The following is a 12808-nucleotide window of genomic DNA, read 5'->3' on the forward strand; positions in this document are numbered from 1 at the left end:
ACCGAAATAAGCTATCAGGGCAAAAGTGTTTTTAGCGAGCTGTAAACGTAACGTCAGCTATTTGTGAAAAATTATTTAACAACTCTTTATATTCAACAAGGAATGACCTCTACCCATATATCATGCAAACATTTTGATACCTGGAACAGGCTACCTTGATTCTTTAAGACTGTCCAGGACCCTTGCTCAAACGCATAAACTGCCTATCTTTAAAAACCAGAGTGTATTAATTCCACCCATTTAGTTGTCAGTCAAAAGCTCTGAACCAAGCCAGTACTACTCCCGCAAGTTTCCTGGCGATTCCAACGCACACGTGCCTTCTAGAACCTTTTTATCCACTGACTTGGAGACCTCATATTGAAAGAAGGTTTGTCAAACATTGGCTGTTTGTTCTGCGTGAGACGTTACTGCTAACCATCGTCACACGCCGTCACTACAACCACCACTAACCGCCGTCTTTAGAGTAAAGTTCACAACGTGAGAAACGAACCGTTCTGGCACACTGACTGCAATACTTGCTTGGTATGACTTCGTCGTAGCTGTAAGGGCCGTCAGCGTTGGCGTCTTTAACGTACATACCCTCAAACGAGCTTGTCACGTTTAGCTCTGAAGCTTACGTCTCGTCACGCAAAGAGAAATTCTTGTTTTGTCCAACTCACATACCAAACCCCGGTAAAGGGCGTGTCGTCAAACACTACTGTCGTTTTTACTCATTTTAGGACCGCATACATATACATATATATATATATATATATATATATATATTATATTTTTTAAATCTCGAGGCAACACACTCTAATGATCCACCTTCACTATCTTTCACAGACTGTCAAGTCCACTGCAAGTGACCTGTTTGTTTCTGCCCTTACCACCAGCAAGAAGATCACGTGCACGAGATTTTGTGCAATCACATCCTTTGTTTGTCGTTGTATACAACAGTAACTATGGTTACCCTTGCCGAGGAGATACATTTACACGCTAAAAAAACGCCTAACTTCTATTCTCCAAACGACGTTTGTTGACAAGCACTAAAGCGTGACGGTTTCAGAGGTCACATGACGTTATTCTCGCCCAACAAACCGTGACGCTATTTTCAGAAAATTTAGGCACCTGACTGCTACTCACGTGAGTGCTATTGGTCGGCGGATTGATGACGAAAATTTTCGTCGCCACCGAATGAAGCAAGGGTGTAGTTTTATTTGAATGAGGTTTGGCAGTTATAGTCATGTGAGTGTTTTGTCATAATGACGATGGTGCACCAGGAAACGCGTTCGATAGCTTTTACAAATTTACGCGGCGTATCCAATGTGTGACGGTTTCTGCAACATTTATTTGCGATTCTGACCAAATGTAACGGCCAGAAGCAATTAACAAAGCGTACCACCATGCTTTTGAAAAACTTATCGTATTTACTCCATTGTAAGCCGCGACTTGTTAAATTTTTTAACCTACCGTTTGTGCGGCTTACAATCGAGGACGGCTTACATTAATTAATGTCGCGCCGCTATTTTGTCTGCGCTCTGTACTTTAATGAAATTTACCATCAACTCGCTCCATCGTACCAATACGTTTTATCCCCCAAGGTTGTCAGCGTATCTGACTATTTTAAACGACAGATTTCTTGACAATATTGTTGTAGGGCACCTAAGTTTGCCTTTAACATTTACGTGTGGTTCGTCCGGGGGCGGCTTAAAATCGAGGAAACACGGTAATCAATAACAACAACATACATCTGTTTTTAAAAGATTTGGTTATTGGCTGACTTATCATCACTAACGCTGCGTTGTTTTGCCGAAACATACAATATAGTACCACTGCCATACAGCTATTATAATAACGCACTGATAAGACCTTATTTTTAAAGTATAGGTCGAAACAGTGGGCATCTATATGCAGTTTACACTATTGTAATATTGTTAAAACACAAACCAAAAGTACATCAGTTTGTAATAAAACCTGCTTTAAAAACCAGAAACGGTATGAAGCAGTCTGTAATTGATGAAGGAACAAGCATTGTATACATTTATGGACAAACAGCGCACTGAAAAGGCAAATTACTTTGAAAACGAACATGTTTTTGTACATTTGTACGCATAAAAAGCATGCTTCCTACACATGTAAGTGCACAATCAACCAACATATGTACATATGACACGAAAAAGCGGAAAAGCTGGCGGGTAAATGATGATGCGACGGACAGAGGTGTAATAAAAATGACAGGACAAACACAAATTGTTTAAGATTATTATTTATCGTGTATTTCGTTCGGGATCCTTGCAACACAGAAGAGACAGAGGGCCGGTTTTTTAAACAGAAACTCATAATCCATGTCGATAATTTGGACAAAAGTCCAACGGAAACACGTAAAGCACTTTGAAGGATAAAAACAGATAAAAATAATCGCCTACAGTGAAAAAAATTAATTTTTGTTTTGTCCCAGTCAGTTGAGCTAAGTTGGGCGGTAAGTCGTGTAGGGGGGTGGGGCGGTTGCGGGCGCTTCGTAAGGCAGATACATATTCTTGAACGCTCCTGTCTTGCTGTAGTCCTGCGAATTCGCTATTTCTTGATACGTGGGCGGAAAATCGGGTGGGTGAACTGGCTGCAATGACAACGACGACAAAAGTTGAGGCAAAGTGTTCACGTTAGATAACAATTTGCTGCAGAAATATTTAAATATCAACATGACGAAATCGCCTAGTTAATTTTTGAGAATGGAAATTGCCTCCACAAGCTAACAGTCCAGAGTTTTTTTCGTAGCAAGAGTCGAAATGGGTGTGCAGAGAATGCGCAGGTTTTTGATATTTGGATAGAAGAACGCTTGTTTAAACATCACAAGACAAAGCGCTTCTCGGAACCAAAGCGAATATTTGTTTACAGGAACTTAGTTTCGTATTACAACCGCATTTCACCCGAGGCAACATTTAATACTTTCACCTGGGGGTGTGGTGGGTAGTGCAGACCTTCAGAAGCGCCGTGTTGATTGTTTGTGGTTGTTGTTGTCATCGCGATCGCTGTTTGTCTGTTTGTTCTGGAGGTTGCTCCAACCCTTCTGTTGTGCTTGACCTTTGACCTCTTGCACCAGTAGGTTATGCACCCGCTCACCAACATGATCGAAACAGCCAGGATAAACCAGAAGTCTACAAGGAACGCACAAAAGATTTGAAGTTTTGTTACATATTTTGACCGCAATCTCCTTACCGCCTCTAGCGTCCGCTAATATGTTATCTATGACCGCTTCTGGGTGTAGTGACCTGAGACCATGCATGCGTGGAAGTAACGCGAAGGACATGTGGTGTGAAGCGCTCGTTTGTTTTGGCCGTTTTTACGTTTTGAATAAAGGCATTTGTACCCTACTGGTTTTAAGCAGGTCCTACGAGCCTTGTAAAAGATAAACGTTATACAATTTAAACATTTTACACAACCGCCGCTTGTTGTTAATCAGATCTCGGTTGGAATAATTCCTGTGTGTTCCACTTTGTGTGAACGGCACTACGGTGGTGCCCAGCGTGTGTCATGTTTTATGCAAGTGTCGTAACCGCGAAACATGTCGGTCCTGCTACGCTCCATGACCGATTTCAAATAGGAATAATATATAGGAACGATTTAAAAGGGAAGATATGACGTTATTCACCACATCACACTCACGTATTTTACGCCAATTGCTCTCAATATAAATAAACATGATCAAACTTTAAGAGCGTCGTTAAGCCGCGGGGACATAGAAGCTATTCTGAACCATTAATAATTGAGAGGCGCAGCGTTTATAATTGTGAAATTTCATAGCGCTCGGTGATAAGTTGTCACACAGGGTTGGTCTCCCATTAAATTTACACGAGCCAACAGTCGGTGCCCGCTTGTTATTACCCCGCAAAATAACTTTCTATTTTTACGGCATATTTCTCGTTATTCCGTACGCTGGTTTCTAAAGTCACGATGACTGAGAGTTAGTTGTTAAACCCACAACTATGCTGCAGCACGCGTGATAACGCCTGACTCAATGGTGGTCGTGTTGGTTTTACCGATGCCATGACTCAGAATTTTGAAGTTATTGTTGATATGCTTCTCTTTTTTTAGGCTATTTTTTGTCATCTACATTGGTCACGAAAACATTTGAAACTAAACACAGCGTTCTGTAACATAAGTTACTACGTTATTTTAAGCACGTTCTTGTTGCTTTTTGCACATCATTTATTTTGCATAAACACTACTGATAATTGCGCAATTTATCGTTATAAGGGTGACTTAGGGTTAACTGCGACTTACACCATCTTGCGTACCACCTCCAGTAGTAACAGCACTTATCTCCGCAGCAGTATGCAACCTGGGTGAAGAAATCTGAAAACAGGAAAACACGTTAAATACCATTCAGTTGGGATTGGGTCGTATGGGAATTACCTCGGCAACGATCATCATCGCATCGACGGTTATTGCGGAAAGCCTAAACAACACAGAACCTGTTTAGTCGAACTTATGGCAATAGTTATAGATATAATTTTTTTACACATCAAAACTACATAAAAAAACTACATATTGGAGTTTTCTTAACGATATGTTGCATTCAGCTAACCAAGTAAAGCCAACGATACCAAGTCATGTGTTTTAGGTTAGAGACTGCTGTTAACACATTATTCTACAGTTCAGTGACTTAAAGCATTTCTTTGAAATCTATACTTCTTATGTTTCCGGACGAGTTGTTAAGATTTGAAGATTTGAAGATTTTGTAAAAGGTGACGCGCCCGAAGGAGGTTGGATTTAATTATTTGGCAGGGAATTGCTCTAATACTTTCTTTGTCAAAAATTCCCACTCAAAATAGGTGGCCTATCGGACAATGCGAATGATCACAAACTTCACAATGAGAACGAAGGGCTGAGCACATAGATACGGCTTTTGTGTGGGTAAAGTGGATGTTTTGATGTCTGAGCAACCGTTTGCCTAGCGAACACGGATCCCGATATTACAAAAGTACGTTGTTTTGTTCCCGGCTGTCTTTCAGCGTAGCGCTCCATTATACTAAGCGGTTTTCTGCGACTGAAAAACGAGTTTATTGTCCGTTATATGCTGTTACTCCTTTACATGTTTACGTTGTCAACGCTTTCCGTATGAAGCGCATAACCATGTGGTTCCCGTGTTTGTTTTGTTGTTGTTGTTGTTTTTGTTGTTTTAAGTCATAAGCTTATCGGTGAAAACGAGTAAAAACGTCACGTTTGTTGAAACAATACTAAACGTTGCATGTAATACAGTATCACCACACATTGATGCTACCTTATATATCCTTCTTGCAATTTAGGAGAAAGTTTTGACAAAGGTTTGGTTTCTGATATCTTGTGTACAAACTGGCAGTCAGTTTACTGTTGTTAGCAGTTCTTTACAACAAAGCTAATTACTAATTTGGCTTAAAAAATTAACTAATTTTAACTTACCAAAGCAGTACCAGCCTGGTATAGTAAGCCCACAACCAGATACCAGCTCATCATAAATCTATCGGCCAAGTAATTAAGTACAGTTCAAACTTAATCAGCAGTGTAGTTGTAACGATACGTAACCCACTGTTAAACGCTGCAACGAAAACATGCTGGATGTGATAAAATCGCAAAATGTAACAACTGGGGTACAAAAAAACACGCACAGCAGTTACTACTCAACGAATCGCACTGCCTTTAACTGAATACATTGACAAATGACCTTCCACTGCTAAAACTACCTCATGTTTGTCTGGTGCGGGTCCAATTGCGTACTTTTGCAACGTTTGAATTGTGCTGGTGTCAGGTAACGCACTGCGATCTCTTTTATGTTTATAGGGCCGCTGTAAAACCAGGCCAGAATAATGTTACGTGTCTGCTTTAGGCTGTTGATTGTTACGCAGTTCAACTGGCGTAAAACCAAACAAGTTATAATACTTGACAAGCTAAACTTACATATCGTACGTACACAGAACATATTCGCATATTCGCACTTACACTACTCACATTTGAACTTGCTAAACTCCCGAATACTCTGTCACAAATTACACAGCATGCACAAACTGTTTGACAGCTTTGTAACATTTGGCTCGCATTTAAAAAGCTGCAACTATTTTTTACGTAGTTGCCTTTCATTCGAACATCCTGCGTTTCACACATTGGAACTAAACTGGTAGCTGCTATGTGACTTAATAAGTAACGGTCCACGTAGTACCTGGGCTTGTGTTCGCTTACGCTCGACTGTGCGTAAAAAATGCGTGTCCTCACCTGCTATTTTCGTCTGCAGAAATGGAGCGTCCGCGTTGTCGTAAGCCACCATGATTTGGCGAATTCTGGGGAGTCTGTATTGTGGCAGGACAATAGGCTTTTCCCCATTGTACTGCGAGAACAAACCACCGTGGTGTTGTTTGGTCTCGGGAGCCAAACCAAAGTCACATTAGAGTTTCGTGTGCCTTTGTTCCTCAGCGCAAATGCTTTATGAGGTTGTTACGATACGCATGACTGAACAAAGAAAGTCATCTTTTCCTGTATACGCGCCCATATGTAATGTACTTTGAAAAATGGACGGTTTATTACATTGCTTTGAAACTTTCGATTTAAAATTGCCGCATTGGACGAGGTTTGCCAATCATAAACTTAGTAGTTCAGTTAGAATCGTTGTAGTGCTTTGCTTTGCGGTTGCAGCGAAATGTAATCAACACCACGGATTACACATGATTTGGTCGCAATTACCCGCTCTAATGGGCACTATAAATATACTGTACGTACGTGGATGGTCAAAATAAACCTGCCCTGAAACCGTTTACTACATATCACCATTATATCTTTTTGTCGGGTTCTGATTCAATAAACCTCCGTTTTTTCATTAATTATTGTGTATAAAATGAACGGAAACAGTTTATTGTGGTAAGGACTTCAAGCACACAATTAATTTATTTATATTTTTCTGTGGCCCGGCTCCAAAATAAAATTTGAATGGAAATCCTTCACGCGATCCATAAAGATCTTTTAAACCCCTTCGGAGTGTACAAATATATTTTTTGCCAATTTAATTATGATTTGTGAGTTGCAGAGGCTCTTTCGGTCAACAACGTTGGTCGAGGGTGTAATATAATAACAATATGGTACACAGGCGATATGACAATATAACGTTCAATATAACGATATGACAAAACGTATGGGATTTGCACTACTATAGCCTCAGTCAACACTTGCGTCATGAAAGTACGCATGCTTATTATCATCTGAATGACACCATTGACGAGTCGAAAAAAATAAACAACTTTCTTTTTCTCAATGCTGAAACTGAAAGTTGGCTGTTTCGGTAAAATAATTCTAACCGGAGGGTCGTACCGGCTGGTGTGCGCAAATATAGTTTTGTGAAACTTGAATTTAGTGAATTTATTCACTTACCTATAGTATACGAAGACGTAATGGTTTATTTTTTCCAGTAAATTCAATCGTTTCGGTCAGAATATTTTTTCCTTCAACTTATCTTCATATTGATTTGGATTGTAGGCGAAAATCAATTAAATAATGAAATAGCATTGAATGTGGGACAACGATGTTTGATGAGTCCAGTCAGCGACGGGAAGAATAAAGGACTTTTCAGATCAAAGCAAATTGTCCCACTAATATTTTCATTATTTTCTCCATAACCACAACTCAGGACACAGCGATCTTATCGTTGAATTAAACAACGTTTCAACACGTGGCTTAATCAGGTTTCGGGTGAGCGAAAACCAACAAATTTGATAACACAAGTGGACTACCAAAACCAATTGTGTAAGCTGCAGACAGATGGCCACTGTTTCGACCTAAAAGGTCTCACCAGTGCATCTGGTGTGACCTTCAGACGACTTTGCTGACCAAACGGCCAAGCAAAGACTTCCACTTTGTTGTGACTATACAATCACCGTCATCCGTTGGGCTCCAAACTAGGTGCAACCTCACGGAGAAAAAAATTATTGGCTCCACTTTGCTAACAAAAATCAAGACAACAAAACCCCATCTTTCTAACCGACGGAGAATCCAGACGTAATTAAGTTCGGATAAATGACATGGAAATACTTGAATGCTATAACCGTTAGATGGAGGTAGAGCGTCAGTACTTGCCAAATGGGAAAAAAAATTTGGAAGAAAGTGCAGTAGACAAACTTGCATTGTATTTTTACAGCCCACCGGTAGTGTAAGTAAACCGAAATGGTTCTAGTAAATTGTGTGGTGTTCTGGTGAGAATCTAACGGCTGGCGCAGTTATTTTTTGGTTGTGTTTTCCACTCACTGCAAGAATCTTACAAGTATACGAAATATTGTTTGGTCTCGGGAGCCAAACCAAAGTCACATTAGAGTTTCGTGTGCCTGTTCCTCAGCGCAAATGCTTTATGAGGTTGTTACGATACGCATGACTGAACAAAGAAAGTCATCTTCTCCTGTATACGCGCCCATATGTAAAGTTCTCAATTGAGAACTGAAACGTGTTTTGTTCATAACGACAGAAAAAAGCTTGACAGACGAACTTTCAGGCCAAAAAAAAATGCTCAAATAGTCGCCGTACGCGTACATTACACACAAAAATCACAGAAAGGTCGGTCTCCAGCGCAGTTCACACATATACTGGTTGGTCTACAGTGATTGACACGTTTACAGGGGGCGGATCAAGTATCTCCAGGGGTGGTGGTTATTATCCAATTCTGATTGTTACGCAATAAAAGCAATTTTGGTCTCTTGACCATTAAAATGCCAAGCATGCGTCAGACAAATCATGCCAGTGATGGACAAAAATCAATCTTAAGACAACCCTTTTGTGTGCCACATTTCAGGGGGGGGTCGATCGCCGCATTCGACTTCTCCTGGATCTACCCCTACATGTTTATTAAAGTCGTTTCAACAGAAACTAATGCAATGGTGAACTGATTTTACCTAAAAGGCCTAAATTTTCTACCGATTAAATGTGACAAACCAAAGTTCTTTGGGCTGTCCCGGTTTGTTCTCATGACTGTAAGTCAGTAACAAGCAGTACAACAAACGCGTTTAGCGCTTGACCGAAACTTTGTTTAACAAGTCAATGTTTACAAGTGAAATTATAATTACATTCCTAGAGGTGGAAGAGGTCCAAGGAGTATTAGGAAAACTATTTTACGAACAAACTTGTTCGCATCTTGCGTTCGATACAGAAACCAACGATTCTGTTACAGGTGTCGCGAACCAATAGAGAAAATCCAACACCCTTGAGCTTGTTTCCGTTTATGTTGCGCAAGGAAACAATCCAAACTTGCATGCAAATTGTATAGTATTGCATAGCGGCGCGCTACAGCGGCGGGCTGCATGCTTGCTGCAAACACACCGAGCGGGTTGTGACACGGCGTGTCGCGTGACTCACCCTGACTGAGAGCGGAAGAATCTCGAATGATAAAACCGCAAACAATCCGTGAACTCGCGCAACCTTTACACTGTTATGACTCGAAATCATTCTGGTCGTGGCGAAAGCTTGAAATGTGAAAGGTGACTCAAGTGCAGTGTGGTGATTGTGGAATACCGAAACACGGAATCGTGTGGAGGTTTGTCATGCCGAATACGCTAGGGGGATTTCTGGACATTGAGTTGTCTGCACTTTGCAGCTATAGTTCTTTTGTATCGTGATTAGGCTCATGCTATTGTAAAGTTCATTTGAATAAAAATGAGTTTGGGTAAATGGAGTTGGTTTACCAAATAAAAGCGCACATACTGCCTCTATTGATGGGACCGCAAGGGTGTTGGTAAAGCAGCTAGGATCCAATGATTGGTTGCATCCGCAAAAACTGTTTCCAATCCTTCTCATATGCTAAAAAAAGTTTAAATTAGACAAAGGAAGAGTGTCAAAATAATAGAGCACTAAGTGTGTCCAAAGCTCCCAGGGTTGGAATGAAGCTGTTATAGGATCCAATATTTAATGGCTCCGCTGCAACACTTGCTGTCCTGCAAAAATCTCCTTGTATAGTTTAATTGGGTTCGCTCGCGAATAATAATAATCGTTATACCTATTGTCACGCATATCGTGTGAAGAGGTAACAGATTTCTACTTTTCTATGCACGATCAAATCTCCCAGCAAATTTATTGGGCGCCAAAATCACATCGGGCCCGAATGAACCGAATGTGACGTACGGATGTGACGAAGGCTATTTGCATTTTACCTGCTTGGAAATGAAATGACCTTGCAGAATTAAGCACTCGGGTCCTATTTGGAGCCAATTTTGTAGCAAAGGAGAAAGATTGTTTTGGAGTGTTTGGCAGCCTATATAGATTTAAACCTTCTTCAAATCGCCATGCAAATAAAATCACCATTCAATATAAATAAACCCATACTTTTCCGCAAGGAAGTCAAAAAGTTGGTTCGTAAAGTAAACAAACATTTAAACTGAATAACTTCACAAAGATCCAAATACATTCGTGACCACTAAATATAACACAGGGTTATTTATAAGCGTGGCTTCCTACGACCCCGTAACCAGGCACTTTTTCATAAACAACAACGCGGCTTTTGCTGAAAACCCAAGTACAATGCAAAATGCAGATTATGACAAAATTCTTGTTGTGTTCGTGCAAGGGGTCCATGCTTACTTTGGCATCTGGGGCAAGTTTGAATGTAAAAAAAGAGAACCTATCTAAGTCACTTTGACCAATGGAGTGGCAATCCCTTTAAAAAAGGACGTCACAAAAATATTTTCAGCTTCAAAACTATAGGATAACTATGTTCAGCTATCACAGATGGAACGATTGCCTTATGACAATGGGTTCCCCCTCGTTTATCTTTCAACAAAAACAACCGCGCACTCAGATGCTGCAAACAGCCGACAGATTGCTGCAAAAACAATCGGCATGAACCGAGCATACCCGCGAGCCTAGCGCCTAACTATATCCTCTATAGAGGGGATTGCCACTACCGACCGTACATACCCTTCCGGTATAGAGGCAGCCTCAAACGATTGTACGCTTCAAACGACCAGCGGCTACGCGGGGTAGAACGGGTGCAAACACTGCAAGCCTAAATAGCGCGGACACAAAAATATCTACTCATATTTACAGCAGACAGCTGTTGGTAAGAGGGCGTGCATTTCCAACGTATGAGCTGATGTCATTCATCGGTCGAAAGAAACTCGGTTCAACCCCATCACTCGAAACCGCGCGAACCAATTTTTTCTCCCTCCACCACGTGACGCTGGACGTTTCCTTGGATGTGACAGATGTTGGGGTAATATGGAGTCAAGCGCAAAACCGCCTCATTTCGGGGAAATTTTTGGGTTCAACAAGTGCGTGTTAAAGGGGCACCCTGAGTTCTATTGTATTTTCGGATTTTCTACGAAAAGAAATTTCTTCCAAGTACGCAATCAAGTATAGGCTATGACTAAATGATTTTTACATCACTTTCGATATCAGTTCTTGGAAGTCACGAACATGTTCTAAAACGTTTGCCAATTTAAATGAGACGCATAATGACGTGGAATATGGCCATATGGACCGCTTTTTGTGTTTACCAGCTAGTGAAAGAATATGCTTAACGTTTGCTGCTTTAAACTAGAATCAGTAACCAATTTTGTGATTACGCCTTGGCGTTGCAGAGGTTTGGATGTTTCCAACCTTTAAGTCAATGCTTGAATCGCGTAAATAATTAATGTGCAATTCGCCAATCTGCTGCACAATATGCAAGGAGAAGGGCCGCGGTTTTTAGTGGAATACCTTCAGTATTTCTCTGTGTGTCAGACGAAAATACCAAGCAGTGTATGGTGTCAATTTTCGGTCACAACACTTTAACAGAAATTATATTGTAATAATTTAGCACGCTAACCAAATTTTGCTGATGAAGATGCTCCGGTATTTCCATTACCTTGTGACTGATCCATTTTTGAGACGGCCATTGGAAAAACCCGCAAGATAGCCACAGAGTTACACCAGCGGCTGTGTTTTTTTGTCGGGGTCTTCTGAACGCTCAAAATCATTTCCTGCAGTGCAACCATTTCGCCAAATTCTGATGCCGTGGAGATTTGAGGTTGAAGAGTTCAACATTCGGTTTAAGCCGGCACAGGAGCAACAATACGCTGTCACCTCGTCATGTGTCGCTTGCGCACTAAGGAAGTGCCAACAATACTGTAGATGCGAAACTCAAACGATCCCAAGTGTGGATTGAGTCTTGCAAACACCAACGGAAGCTGCAAGAAGCTTGCAGCTCAATAACCCGTTGCTCATGTTGTTGATTATCTTCGCAACGCGACCGCAAACGACAGCTGTGTTATCATGTGGATTGGGTTCATCAGATGCCCACTTTGAAGGGTTATTTGTTTTGAGAAGAATAAAATGGAAATATTATTTGTAAACTTTGCAACGCAGATGATTGAACTTAGCCCCCCCCCAACTTCCAAATTAATTGAAGCACAAAAGTTTTACTGCGTCAAGTTGGGAGTTCTGAAATATGGGTTTCCAGCAAATGTCTAAAAGTATACGAGAAAAAGTATTCCGAAAGACACTTTACAGTTATAATGTTACCTATGGCGTAAATGAAAGTTATGGGCTACAATCAGACTTAACAATGCGTCGACCCACTTTCTGTATCTCTAAGATACGAAGCAGGCGATTCACGTCTGGCATCTTTCCAAACCTCACACCCCCGGTCACGTCTTAAGTATAAGCAAGATCTACAGCCTCAACAAGTGGCAACAAGATATTTAGCCTGACAAGCGCCGTAACGAAGCCTTCCGGTATCATGGGCATGTAGGAACACGTGACACCAGCGCAGGGTAAAATGACGCGCTGGTTCGCGCGTGCAACGTCATTTCCGCTCACGTAGCGGCGCTGAACTGGTTCGACCGCAAAT

The 12808-nt window shown here is 41.1% G+C and overlaps 1 protein-coding gene across 1 annotated transcript; it reads right to left on the minus strand.

The window, feature by feature from the left end:
• Nucleotides 1-1973: 1973 nt before the first annotated feature.
• LOC145895053 (uncharacterized) lies at nucleotides 1974-5561 on the minus strand. The gene is made up of 5 exons (XM_082983800.1): nucleotides 5422-5561; nucleotides 4396-4438; nucleotides 4264-4335; nucleotides 2935-3137; nucleotides 1974-2599 (listed from the first exon to the last, which is right to left on the minus strand). Exons 1-5 carry the CDS (start codon nucleotides 5473-5475, stop codon nucleotides 2450-2452), a joined length of 522 nt encoding a protein of 173 aa, XP_082839926.1. The 5' UTR covers nucleotides 5476-5561; the 3' UTR covers nucleotides 1974-2449.
• Between the last annotated feature and the right edge of the window lie 7247 nt (nucleotides 5562-12808).

Source organism: Ascidia mentula, chromosome 3, assembly GCF_947561715.1.
Source record: "Ascidia mentula chromosome 3, kaAscMent1.1, whole genome shotgun sequence".
Lineage (NCBI taxonomy): Eukaryota > Metazoa > Chordata > Ascidiacea > Phlebobranchia > Ascidiidae > Ascidia > Ascidia mentula.

Coding starts and splice junctions, on each gene's coding strand:
- LOC145895053 (XM_082983800.1), bottom strand. CDS start 5,475: ATGATGAGCTGGTATCTGGTTGTGGGCTTACTATACCAGGCTGGTACT. Junction 4,439..5,421: donor ACCAGGCTGGTACTGCTTTG/GTAAGTTAAAAT, acceptor TGTGTTGTTTAG/GCTTTCCGCAATAACCGTCG. Junction 4,336..4,395: donor CGATGATGATCGTTGCCGAG/GTAATTCCCATA, acceptor TCCTGTTTTCAG/ATTTCTTCACCCAGGTTGCA.